The sequence below is a fragment of the Zonotrichia leucophrys genome, chromosome 27 (assembly GCF_028769735.1).
Source record: "Zonotrichia leucophrys gambelii isolate GWCS_2022_RI chromosome 27, RI_Zleu_2.0, whole genome shotgun sequence".
NCBI classification, from domain to species: Eukaryota; Metazoa; Chordata; class Aves; order Passeriformes; family Passerellidae; genus Zonotrichia; species Zonotrichia leucophrys.
In genome coordinates this window covers 6,208,535-6,222,077 of record NC_088196.1, presented here as the reverse complement: position 1 = coordinate 6,222,077, position 13,543 = coordinate 6,208,535, and the positions used below count along the sequence as shown (strand labels likewise).

The following is a 13,543-nucleotide window of genomic DNA, read 5'->3' as shown; positions in this document are numbered from 1 at the left end:
ATATTTCAGATAAAAAAGCCAAAGGGAAATCAGAACTATCAGATTTAAAAAGCGGAAGGGAAATTAGAAATATCATATATTTCAGATAGAAAGAGGGAGGGGAATCACAGCTCTCTGATACTTCAGATAAAAAGCCAAAGGGAAATCAGAATTATCTGATATCCAGATAAAAATCCAAAGGGAAATCAGCAATATCTGATATTTCAGATAAAAATCCAAAGGGAAATCAGCAATATCTGACATTTCAGGTTAAGAAAAGAGGAAGGGAAATCAGAATTATCTGATATTTCAGATAAGAATCCAAAGGGAAATCAGCAATATCTGATATTTCAGTAGAAAGAGGAAGGAAATCAGAATTATCTGATAATTCAGATAAAAATCCAAAGGGAAATCAGAATATCTGAATCCAATAAAAATCCAAAGGAAATCAGCAATACCTGATATTTTCAGATAAAAAGAAGGAGGAAGGGAAATCAGAATTATCTGATATTTCAGATAAGAATCCAAAGGGAAATCAGCAATATCTGATATTTCAGATAAAAAAGCAGAAGGGATGGGTAAAAAATAAAGTAACCCCGAGCGCTACCCCAGCTCTGGGCAGTTCAAACTCTGATTTTTGTGCTTCTCGGCTGGGGAGGGGAAATGGCCAAGCAAGGAGTGTTAATTAGCATTGTTGAGCATTATTGAGCATTATTGAGCATTATTTAGCATTTTGCAGCGTTATTTAGCATTATCGAGCATTATGGAGCAATATTTAGCATTGTTGAGCATTATTGAGCATTTATGGAGGTTATTACCATTATGGAGCATTATCAAGAATATGATGGAAGGGTTATTTAGAATTATGAAGCATTATTTAGCGTTATTTAGCATTTTGAGCATTATGAGCCATTATAAAATTACTATGGAGCTTATCAAAATTATGGAGCGTTATTTAGAATTATGGAGGGTTATTTAGCATTATTGAGCATTATGGAGCGTTATTTAGCATTATGGAGCACTGTTGAGCATTATTTAGCAGTATTGAGCATTATTTGAGCATTATGGAGCATTATCAAGAATTATGGAGTGTTATTTAGAATTATGGAGCGTTATTTAGCATTATGGAGCATTATCAAAAATTATGGAGTGTTATTTAGAATTATGGAGGGTTATTTTTAGCTTTATTTAGCATTATGAGCCATTAGAGTGGTATTTAGCGAACTTTTGTACTATTTGAGCACTATCGAGCTTATTTAGCAGTATTGAGCATTATGAAGATTATGAGATTAGCAAGATTATGGAGCGTTATTTAGAATTATGGAGCGTTATTTAGAATTATGGAGCGTTATTTAGCATTATGGAGCATTATTTAGCATTATTTAGCATTATTGAGCATTATGGAGCATTATTTAGCATTATGGAGCGTTATTAGCATTTGAGCATTACTATTGAGCATTATGAGCGTTATACATTTTGAGCATATGAGTGTTATTTAGAATTATGGAGCGTTATTTAGCATTATCAAGCATCATTTAGCATTGTTGAGTATTATGGAGCGTTATTGAGTATTATGGAGCGTTATTTAGCAATTTTGAGTACTATCGAGCGTTATTTAGCACTATTGAGAGTTATTGAGCATTATGGAGCGTTATCAAGCATTATGGAGCGTTATTTAGAATTATGGAGCGTTTTTTAGAATTATGGAGTGTTATTTAGCATTTTGGTACATTATAGCATTATTTAGCATTTTGGGCATTTGTAGCATGTTAGCATTATGGAGGTTATTTAGCATTATTTAGCATTTTGGGCAGTATTTGCACTATCGAGCGTTATTCAGCATTATTTAGCATTATCCAGCATTATTTAGCATTTTTGGGCCATATTTCGCCGTTTACCATTATTAAGCATTATTTAGCATTTTTGGGCCATATTTTGCCGTTTAGCATTGTTGAGCACTATGAGCGTTATTCAGCATTATTTCGCATTTTTGGGCCTATTTCGCATTTTCGCCGATTATTAGCATTATTAAGCATTATTAAGCATTATTTAGCATATTTTGCCTTTTAGCGTTATTTAGCATTATTAAGCATTATTAAGCATTTTTGGGGCATATTTCGCCGTTTACCATTATTAAGCATTATTTTGCATTTTTGGGGCATATTTTGCCTTTTAGCATTATTTAGCATTATTAAGCATTATTTCGCATTTCTGGAGCCGTATTTCCCATTTTCGGGCCGTATTTCGCCGTTCACCATTATCGAGCATCATTCGGCATTTTCGGGGCCGTTCCGCCGTTCCCGGCCCCGCCGGCCGCGGGGCGGGCCCAGACGGGGCCGCGGGGTCACCGGGCCGGGGGTCAAAAGTTCACCGAGCTCCGGCCGGGCCCGGGCTGGGAACGGAGGGAGGGGGAAAACGGGAATTGATGCCCGGTTTGGGGGGATAATGGGGAAAATTGGAGGTGAAAGTTGAGTGGAGAGGGGTGAAATATAGGGATGAAATGGAAAAAAAAAAAAAAAATTTAAAATGTAAATGGAATTTTAAACGGGAATAAACGTGAAAATAAGTGTAATATTTGAAAATAAGGATTAAAAATGATAACTAGAAATAGAAATAGAAATGGAAATGGAAATGGAAATGGAAATAGAAATAGAAATAGAAATAGAATGAAATAGAAATAGAAATAGAAATAGAAATAGAAATAGAAATAGAAATAGAAATAGAAATAGAAATAGAAATAGAAATAGAAATTAAAATAGAAATAAAAATAAAATAGAAATAGAAATAGAAATAGAAATAGAAATAGAAATAGAAATAGAAATAGAAATAGAAATAGAAATAGAAATAGAAATAGAAATAAAAATAAAATAGAAATTGAAATAGAAATAGAGATAGAGATAGAAATAGAAATAGAAATAGAAACAGAAATAAAAATAGAAACAGAAATAAAAATAGAAACAGAAATAAAATAAAAACAAAAATAAAAATAAAAATAAAAACAAAACCAAAAATAAATAAAAATTAAAAAATTAAAAATAAAAATAAAAATAAAATAATAAAGGATAAAAGATAAAGGATAAAGGATAAAGGATAAGGAATAAAGGATAAATAAAATACAAAGGAAAAGAATTAAAAATAAAAATGAAACCAATAACTCAAAATAAAAATCATTAAAAAATAAATACAAATACAACTTGAAAAAAATATTAAAAATAATGAAAAATAAAATAATTCAACATTTTAAACCCCAGCTTGGTTCAGGTCTCTCCCGCGAGGAAATGAAGGCAATTTTTGAGATAAGCCCCGAAACGCCGTTTGGGCTGGAACGAGCGGAATCTCAGGGAAATGCATTTATTAAATCCAATTACGCCCAGGTCCCTCTAGGATATTAACGCGAGCAGTTAAAAAATAATTTTCATTCCGGCGTCAATTTTGTTTGGAGAGGGTTTAAATTATCCGAGGGGAAAAAAAAGAGGAAGGAAAATCTGCCAGGGTGGGAGCGAATCCGCTCGGACATCGCGGCTCGGAAACGCTCCCGGTGCCCGGGAGGGATCTCAAACCACGGAATTGGGAAAAAAATGGAATTGGAAAGAAATGGAATTGTGAAAAAATGGAACTGTAAAAAAAAATCCTGCGCGGTTTCTTCCCCTTCCCACCTCAGCGTGGGAAACCTGCGGTGATTTATGGGCGGCACCGAGGGCTGAGGGCTGGAAAATTCAATTTATGGAGAGATTGGAGGGCGCTGGTTTGAAGTGCCCGCTTGGCTCGGGCCGCGAAGGAGCCCGGTTTGATTTTATTTAATTTTTTTTTTTTATTATTATTATCTTATTTTGCAGCCGGAATTGGGCTGAAATGCTTTTTATTCCTGGCTGGAAGCGCGGCTCCGCTCCGCCCGCTGCAGCAGTTTAATGAACTGATATAATAAATATTTCCCTTGGCGTCCCAAAGTTATTTCTGCGCTGCCAGACTTCGAAACCCTCCAAACTCTTAAATATTATTTGCACTGGGACCGGGGGAAGATCTTTTCCACCGCTCCTTAAGCAAACACTCGGAGCGAGGCGAACCCTCCTGGAAAAAAGTGGAATTAAAAATAGATATATATATAATTTTTTTTTTTTAAATCCCTGTGAATTTTCTCTCCTGCCTGGCTTTTAAAAAGTATATTTATTTTTTTATTGTATTTATTTCTATTTTTATATTTATTTTTATCTGTCTTTTTCTGTTTATATTTTATATTATATTCATTTGAGATTTTATATTATATTCATTTTACGTTTGTATTTATATTTTATAGTTGTTTATACTTATTCTGCATTTATTTTATATTTATTTTTTATGCATTTATTTTATATATATTTTTATATTTACACTCATTAAATTTTATTTATTTTTTCATTTTATTTTATTCCTTTTTTTTCCTCCTCCCTGCCAGCTTTCCAACATTTTCAGGGATTAAATCCCCCCCTAACGAGGCTCATTTTTCCCCTCGGGACAGAAAGAAGGGCGAATATTAGAGCCCTGGGAAAGGCGCTCTGGAAAATCCATTTGCTTTCCCCGCGCGGGGCTCGGAGGTGAAAAAAAAAAAAAAAAAAATCCGGGAGAAAACGTTTTTGTTTCGCCTGATAAGGGGAAATTGAATTAATTGCCGTGAATTTGCCGCGGATCCATCTCCCGAGCGCGGTGATTACCGCGCTTATCTGCGCCCCGCACTCCCGAGCAGGTAACGGCCAATAAATCCCATTTGTTCCCGGCCGATGAAAACGAGCAGGTAGCAACAAAATCGCCCCAAAAATTGGAATTTCTGCGCGTTTGTTGGCGGCGCCTCCCGAGCTCTGCCCCCGCCGTGTTTAAATCTCGATTTAGGGGAGGGCAGAGGAAATTAAAGGGATCGTTTTCCAGGATATTTCTAATTTATCTCTCGGGCTGAGCGCGGGGTCAGGGTTTTGCTGAGAGAATAAACCCGTTTCTGGGGGTTTTGCCCCCATTCTCGGGGTTTTTTTCCGCCCGGCAATCGATTGAATACGCTTTTTAATCGCGATTTACGTCCCCAATCGCCCTTTATGGCCGTGTCGGAGCTGGTGGTAAAAGCGGGGCTGAAAAGGGAATTCCCGCAGGGACGCGGAGCCCGACCCTGCCCGCAGCTCCTCGCGTGCCAAAATATTCAATTCGCCCAAATATCCCAATTTTGGGGCGGTTTCTGATGAGTTTGGAGCGGGGTTGAAATCGGAATTCAAATGGGAATTTTCCCGTCTCGAAGCAGGTGTGGGTTCATCCCCACCTCGCCTTCCCTGCTTTATCCACCTCAGAGAATCCGCGAGATTTTTTTTTATTTATTCCAAGTTCTGCCCTGTTTAAACCCCCCTCAGATAAATCCCACAAGAATTAAAAAGAAAAATAAAAATCAAAAAAAAAATCAAATTAAACAAAATAAATCTCCATCTTCGGAGAGGGGAAAGATCGGAGCCGGGGGGGGGGAAACACCTCGGGGCGGGTGGAAAGGGAGAAAAAGAAGCGCAAAAAAAAAAAAAAAAAAAAAAAAAAATTAAAAGTTCGGGGTGAAGCGCGGGTCAGCGCGGCTGCGGACACGCCTCGCTGTTTAACAAAGACTGCCAAAGTATGAGATTAATACCAAAACTTGCGCCTTTCCCAGCCCGCGGCGCTCCGGGGCCTCCGCGGCAGCGCCGGGACAATGCGGGGCCGGCGGGGCGGGGGAGCGGCCCCGAAATGAACCCCAAAAATCACCCCCAAAACCCCAAAAACGCCAGGGCCGGAGGGGAGGAGGAAGGAGGGGAGCGGGAGGGAAATTTGGGGGCAGCGAGAGGGAAAATTGGGGAGAGAAAGAGGGAAATTTGGGGGCAGAGAGACGGAAATTTGGGGGCAGAGAGACGGAAATTTGGGGGCAGAGAGACGGAAATTTGGGGGTTTTGAGGGCAGCCAGACTGAAATTTGGGGGAACCGAGAGGGAAATTTGGGGGTTTGGGGGAAGCGAAAGGGAAATTTGGGGAAAGCCAGAGGGAAATTTGGGGTTTGAGGGAAACCAGAGAGAAATTTGGGGTTTTGGGAGCAGCGAGAAGGAAATTTGGGGTTTGGGGACAGCCAGAGGGAAATTTGGGGGTTTGGGGGAAGCCAGAAGGGAATTTTGGGGTTTTGGGGGAATTATCGCGATATAAAAGCGGCTCGGGGGCAGCGGAGAGGGGGCCATGCGGATTTTTGGGGGGTTTTTGTGGGATTTGGCCAACGAAGCTCCCCGAGTTTGGCGGGAGCGCCCCGAGGAGAAGGAGCCGCGCTGAGCCAAGGTAGGAACCGCACCTGGGCGGGCCGGACCCCCCCTTTGGGGAAGGGTTTGGGGACCCCCTCCTCAAAAATGCCAATCCCCGAGGTTCACCCAGAGCTGGGTCTGAAATGGGGGAAAAAAAAACCTCCAAAAAATAAAAATTCAGTGAGTCAATTCCGCGGGATCCCAAAGGTGGAAAGAAGGGGTTGGGAATTTGGGATCGGGGGAGATTTCTCCGAGGTGTTTTGGGGGAAAATAAATCGTGGCCGACGCTAGGGGTGCTGGTTGGCAATGCCGGCCCTGCGCTGTCACCGCCGAGCGGAAAAAAAATCCGATTTTTTTTTTTTTCTTTTAAAGGGATGTGGGAGGGGGTTAAAAAATAGAGAATAAGGCCTGGCTATTCCTAGCGCTGGGGCGGCAGAAAATGGAATAAATAAATCGCCTTGGAGGGGTCGGGAAGGAGGAATACAATCTAAAAGAGATAAAAAGGGGGTTTAAATGGATTTTAAAATAAAAGGAGCTGTAACGGGATTTATTTTTGTGGCGTCCGTGGCCGCGGGGCTGGTTTGGCTCCGCACTTTCCCGGCAGGTTTTAGAGGAAAAGGTGAATTTGGAGGTGGGAAATTCTGCTCGGTTCAAAAAAGATTTCGCTGCTTCTGCCGGAAATTTGGGGTTTTTAAAGGGTCTGAAATGATTTTGGGGTTTCCTTCGATGCCTTTGGTTTGTTCCTAAAGCGCCGCTTGGTTATTCGGGGTTTAGCCGGGAGCTTTTAGCAGGAAAAAGCGATTATTCACCTGAAAGCACCTGAAAAATCCAGAATTCGGGGGTTTTATTCTTGGCCAGAAATTTTAATTTGTTTTTTTTTTTTTTAATGGAAAATGCGGGAGTTCTTGGAATGTGCCGGGTACATTGACAGGAATTGTAAATGCAGCTTTTCCCCGGTGCCCTCTCTGCTGCGGCATTTAAATGCAATTAATTCGGGAGATACTTGACCTGAAAATGTTCTGCCTTTTGAAATACAAAAAAAAAAAAAAAAAAAAAGGAAAAAAAAGGGGAAAAAAAGAAAGAAGGGAAAATAAAAAGAAAGAAAAAATAAAAGAGCAAAGAAAGGGGGGGCTGCTCTACTTTGAATCTCTTGGGCAACTGTAATTTTAAACGAAATCTCAACATGATGCTACCCTCATTAGTTCCGAATGAAGGTTCATTACCTAGACAGTATGAATATTTTATTGCTTTATATCCCTTTTTTCGGAAATGAAACGCCTTTGATCTTTTTCTCGGGTTGTAAAAAGAATTGCCTGTCATTAAAAAAAAACCTGTCGTCCCATCTGCCTTTACATTCTGGATTTCTTTTCATCTGTTTCTTTCTCTTTTTTTTTTTTTTCTTTTTTTTCCTTTTTTTTCCTTTTTTTTTTTTACCATTTCCCCGCACGGCTAAACCCAAACCTTGGGTGACCTCCAGCAACGAAAAATGGATGAAATCTTTGCGCTGCCCACCAGAAAATCGTGACGAGACTTCCAGGGCGGGGTGGGGACGGAGTTTGGGGGATTTCTCTTTTAAAAGGCGGATTTTTGGGTCCGCGGCTCGTTGCGCGCCCGCACCTCCACCTTCACCCCAGGAACTGAGTTTTTCACCCCAAAATAACGCCCAAGGTGTGGAGGGGAAGGTGGAAAAATCCCGATTTTCCTCTCTATGCGCTCCGCAGCCTCGCTGCTTTAACGAATCGCCTTCTCCCCTGGGCGGGGAATTTTCCTGGGGTGCAGCCCCGATTTCCCAAAAACCCCAAATTTTGCCCCAGAAGAGAATTGTGGCGGTAGGAGAAGATCTGAGACCGAGGAGGACGCAACTGTCTTCTATATGTACCCTGTAGATCCGAATTTGTGTAGAGGAAGTTGGGTCACAAATTCGCATCTAGGGGAATATGTAGTTGACACAAACACTACAAACCCAGAAGCCATAAAACCCCCCCCAAAAAAAACCCTAAAAAATTCAAAAATAGAAGGGTGGGAACGAGGGTTTGGCCAGAAAAGCGCTTTAGAAATCCGAGGGTTTGACCTCAGCTCAACTCCGGCGCTGCCGCGATAAAACTTTATCAGAGCTGGGAGATAACGGCGGGGCTGCGAGGGGGATTTGGGGCATTTGGGGCATTTGGGGAGGGGTCGCGGGCGTTGTCGCTGATATTTCAGAGCGGGGCTCGCCCGCTTTTGCTTTAATTCGTGTGCTCTGACACGGATTCACAAATCAATAAAATTCCTCGCTGCTGCTGCCGCCGCCGCCGCTTTCCCGGGGCGCCTTTTGGGGTCTGCCCGCAGGAATTGGGGGATTCCGGGGGGGTCTCGGAGCCTCTCGAAGCCTCTTCATGAGCAGAAGGGCGAGGCCAAGCTGCGCCAGGGCTGGGGTTGGTTTGGTTTGTGAGAATCGCAATAATTTTTGTAATGATTGTTCATCGACGCGGGGTCCGGCTGGGGGGCGGCGCCGAGCGGGGTTTGGGGTTTGGCTTTTGGGGTCCCCCGCACCCCGATTTCGCCGCTGCCTCTCCTATCGATCCCCGCGCAGCCCCATCCATCTCTGCCACAGCCCCGCTCGGGGGGCGGCGACCCCGGCCCGGCCCAGCTGCGCCTGCGGGGGGCTTGGGGAGGGGGAGGCAGCGCCGCGATCGCCCCCGAACCCCCGGAAAATTCCGCTTTTCCTTGGAATTATTCCCTTTTTGGGGGCGTTCTGAGGGGGGGGCGCGCTGCCCCCGGCCCAGGACACACCCCCGAGGGGTGGGGGGAGCCGGGGGTGGCCGGAGGGGCCGGAGGGGCCGGAGGGCACCGGGGGTGACCGGGGGGCACCGGGGGTGACCGGGGGTGACCGGGGGTGACCGAGGGGCAGCCGGAGCCCCCCGAGCGCCTCCCCGGGGATGCCGGGGGGCCCCGGGAGAGCCCGGGCTGGGCAGGTTTCCTTATCCGGGGCTCGGCGTGGCCCTCGCCATTGGCCCGCGCTGTCACATGGAGCCAACTTTGTTCACTTGACAGTGAGTAGGAGGGCTCGGCCAAACAGGAAAAGCACCGAAGGGGGAGGCGGGGGGGCGGGCGGGCGGGTGGGTGGGGGGCGCACGAATAAATTTTAAGCGGAGAAAGAGACAGAGGGGAGAGCGGCATACACACACATATATATATATATATATATATAGATAGATAGACATACACAGATATAATTGTTCTCCTTCCCCCCCGCGCTCCCGCGCGCACAAACCCCCAAGAAATTAATGGCCATGAGCTCCTTCCTGATCAACTCCAACTACGTGGACCCCAAGTTCCCACCCTGCGAGGAATATTCCCACAGCGATTACCTTCCCAGCCACTCGCCGGAGTACTACCAGAGGCACCGGGAGGCTCCGTTCCACCATGAGCCGATGTACGGGCCCGGGGCTCGGGCCGCCTGCTCCGAGCAGCCCTACGCGCCGTGCCCGGGCTCCGCGCAGCCCCGCGGAGGAGGAGGAGGAGGAGGAGGAGGAGGAGGCGCAGCCGAGCCGCGGCCGCGCAGCCCCAGCCCGCCCCCCGCCTGCTGCAGCCGCGGCCCCGCCGAGCCCGTGCTTTACCCCTGGATGAAAAAAGTCCACGTAAGCTCGGGTGAGTGAGTGCGGGGAGGAAAAAAAGGGGGAAAAAGGGGCTTCGCGCTTTATAGTTGGAGTAGCACCTCGCGGGCCCGCGGAAAAAGCTGGTGCGGCGCTTGTAAAAGGAGCGCCCGCCCGGCGGAGATTTACGAGCGCCGCTTTGCAGAGCGCTATAATTACATCCTCCATAAATTTTTATTGCTCTGCTTGGCCATGTGCCTTTGAAGTCTCTGTTACCATCCTCCTCCAGTTTCTTCCAGGCTACTTTGCTTTTTTTTTTTTTTTTTTTTTTTACTTTTTTTCCTCCCCCTTTTTTTTTTTTTTTTTATGGCTGTTGAATCTTCCTAAGTGAAGTTTTATGTTTTGGTAATTTGTATTTAAGTGGCGGATTGAGTAAAGTTTTACTGTTTTCCCCTCCCCTGCCCTCTTTTCTTTTTTTTTCTTTTTTTTCCCTCAGGATTTTTTTCCCCCTCCCTTTTTTATTCTCCTTTTTTTTTTCCCCTCCCTTTTCCCCCTGCTCCTTTTTTCCCCCTCTTTTTTTTTTTTCCCCTTTTTTTATTTATTTTTTTTTTCAAGGGAGGCATTTCCCAACCCGCACTCGCCCCTTTCCCAGCGCGCAGGGGGAACTTTTGGGGATAATTCCGCGCTGTTCCGGCAGAGCTGCGAGCGCACAAATGCGAATTTCCAATTTCCACCCTCTCAGGGCACTGGGGGGGCCTGGGGAAAAACTCCAGTCAGGAATCCGCGTCCACCAAGAGGTGCAGATTCGCTCCTCGGCTCTGGGGGCATTTTTAGAACCATTCCCTTTTTATTTATGTGTTTTTTAAACCAAATCCCCCCTTACAAAGAATCTGTGACGCGCTTTTTTTTTTTTTTTTGGGATTTTTTTTTGAGGGGGAAAGACCCCTTTAAAGGAACAGCTCGGTAATTCTGCTTTTCTTATTTTTCCTCCTTTTTTATTTATTTTCCCCTTATATTTCCCCCTTTTCTCTGTGTGTTTTCCCTTCTTTTTTTTTTTTCTTTCTTGTTATATTTTCCCCTCGGTTTTTTCCCTTTTTTGTGCGTGTTTTCACATCTTTTTTCCCCTTTCTTTTGTGTGTTTTCACATTTTCTCTCTTTTTTTTTTCATGCTTTCCCATCTTTCCCCCTCCCCTTTTTTGTGCGTTTTAACATGTTCTCCCTTTTCTTCTCCTCATGTTTTCACATTACCCCCCCCAATTCTTTTGTATTTCCAAATGTTTCCCCTTTTATTTGTGTATTTTCACTTTTTTCCCCCTACTTTTTTTATATTTCCCCCTTTTTAATATTTCAACATATTCCCCTCCATTTTTCTAATATTTTCACATATTTCTCCCCCCATTTTTTTGGTATTTCCACATTTCCCCCCATTTTTCTATATTTTCACATCCCCTCCATTTTTCTATATTTTCACATATTTCCCCCCTTTTTTTGGTATTTGCACATCTTTGTCCCCCATTTTCCTGTATTTTCACTCCCCCCCCCCAATTCTTCTATATTTTCACATATTTCCCCCGCATTTGTTGGTATTTTCGCATCTCTCCCCATTTTTCTATATTTCCACATATTCCCCCCCCCCGTTTTTAAATACTTCTCCATCTTCCTCCCACTTTTCTATTTTCATATATACTTTTACATATATACATATACATATACTTTTCTATATTTTCATATTCCTCCCCCATTTTTTGGTATTTCCACATATTCCACCTCCCCCCTCCATTTTTTGTATTTCCACATATTTCCTTCCTGGTTATTTTTTTTATATTTTCCCATATTTCCACTTTTATTTTTTAATATTTTCACATCTTTCCCCCCCTTTTTTTTTGTATTTCAATACATCCCCCCCCCATTTTCTCTATTTTCACATCGCCCCATTTTTTAACACTTTGGCGTATCCGCCCCCATTTTTTTTAAATTTTTTTTATTTTTTTTTTACTATTCTCACACCTTTTTCCCCCTTTTTTTCCCCTCGTGGCCCCCGGCAGTGAGCCCCGGTTTGTGCGGCGGGGAGGCGAAGCGCTCGCGCACGGCCTACACGCGGCAGCAGGTGCTGGAGCTGGAGAAGGAGTTCCACTACAACCGGTACCTGACGCGGCGCCGGCGCCTGGAGATCGCGCACGCCCTGAGCCTCAGCGAGCGCCAGATCAAGATCTGGTTCCAGAACCGGCGCATGAAGTGGAAGAAGGATCACAAACTGCCCAACACCAAGGTCAGGTCCGGCTCCTCCTCCTCCTCCTCTTCCTCCTCCAGCGCCTTGCAGGCCCAGCAGGGAGGATCCCAAACGCAGATCCCACAGGGAGGAGGAGGAGGAGGAGGAGGCCAAACGCAAATCCCACAAGGAGGATCCCAAAGGCAGATCCCACAAGGAGGGGCCCAAAGCCAGATCCTACAGGGAGGAGGAGGAGCCCAAAGACAGATCCCACAAGGAGGATCCCAGATGCAGATCCCACAAGGAGGAGGATCCCAAATGCAGATCCCACAAGGAGGAGGATCCCAAAGCCACATCGCTCAAGGAGGATCCCAAAGCCAGATCCAACAAGGATCCCAAAGGCAGATCCGTCAAGGAGGATCCCAGGGTCTCATCCCTCAAGGAGCAGGACCCCACATGCAGATGCCACAAGGAGGAGGATCCCAAAGCCAGATCCAACAAGGATCCCAAACCCGATCCCACGGACCGGCTGTCGCCCTATAACCGCCCCCATGGATGCGTGTGCGTGTTTGGGGTGTGAGCTCGCGCGAGTGCAGGAAAGGAAATGTGATCATTTTAATTTTTATCGTTATTTTAATTATTATTTGAACCGTGGGGAGAGGCAGGGGTGCTCTTTATTACCCAACACCGAGATCGGGTCAACTCCTCCTCCAGATCCCGGCAGATCAAACAGGGAGGATCCCAAAGGCAGATCCTACAGGGAGGATCCCAAAGTTACATCCCACAAGGAAGAGGATCTCAAACACAGATCCTACAGGGAGGATCCCAAAGTTACATCCCACAAGGAGGAGGATCCCAATCACAGATCCCACAAGGAGGAGGATCATCTCCAACACAGATCCTACAGGGAGGATCCCAAACTCAAATCCCACAAGTAGGAGGATCATCTCCAACACAGATCCTACAGGGAGGATCCCAAAGGCAGATCCTACAGGGAGAAGGATCCCAAATTCAAATCCCACAAGGAGGAGGATCATCTCCAACACAGATCCTACAGGGAGGATCCCATAGGCGGATCCTACAGGGAGAAGGATCCCAAATTCAAATCCCACAAGGAGGAGGATCCCAAAGGCAGATCCCTCAAGGAGGATCCCAAACCCGATCCCACAGACCGGCCGCCGCCCCATAACCGCCCCCATGGATGTGTGTGCTTGTTTGGGGTGTGAACGAACTCGTGTGAGTGCAGGAAGGGAAATGTGATCGTTTTAATTTTTATCATTATTTAATGATTGTTTGATCCAGGGTTAAAGGTCAGGCTGCTCTTCATGACCCAACAGCGAGGTCGGGTCAGCTCCTCCTGCTGATCCCTGCGGATCCCAAAGAGAGGATCCCAAAGGCAGATCCTACAGGGAGGATCCCAACCCCAGATCCTACAGGGAGGATCCCAAAGGCAGACCCTACAAGGAGGAGGAACCCAAAGCCACATCCCTCAAGGAGGATCCCAAAGGCAGATCCCTTGAG

General features: G+C 45.0%; 2 protein-coding genes across 3 annotated transcripts in view; both read left to right on the top strand.

Moving 5' to 3' along the window:
* HOXB3 (homeobox B3) overlaps positions 1–13,543 on the top strand; it is an 84,727-nt gene that overhangs the window by 32,654 nt on the left and 38,530 nt on the right. The gene's annotated exons all lie outside the window — the stretch shown is intronic.
* Positions 9,157–13,211, top strand: HOXB4 (homeobox B4). The gene is made up of 4 exons (XM_064733390.1): positions 9,157–9,270; positions 9,499–9,868; positions 11,859–12,129; positions 13,154–13,211. Exons 1-4 carry the CDS (start codon positions 9,157–9,159, stop codon positions 13,209–13,211), a joined length of 813 nt encoding a protein of 270 aa, XP_064589460.1.

Coding starts and splice junctions, on each gene's coding strand:
- HOXB4 (XM_064733390.1), top strand. CDS start 9,157: ATGCCGGGGGGCCCCGGGAGAGCCCGGGCTGGGCAGGTTTCCTTATCC. Junction 9,271..9,498: donor CCAACTTTGTTCACTTGACA/GTGAGTAGGAGG, acceptor CAAACCCCCAAG/AAATTAATGGCCATGAGCTC. Junction 9,869..11,858: donor AAAAGTCCACGTAAGCTCGG/GTGAGTGAGTGC, acceptor GGCCCCCGGCAG/TGAGCCCCGGTTTGTGCGGC.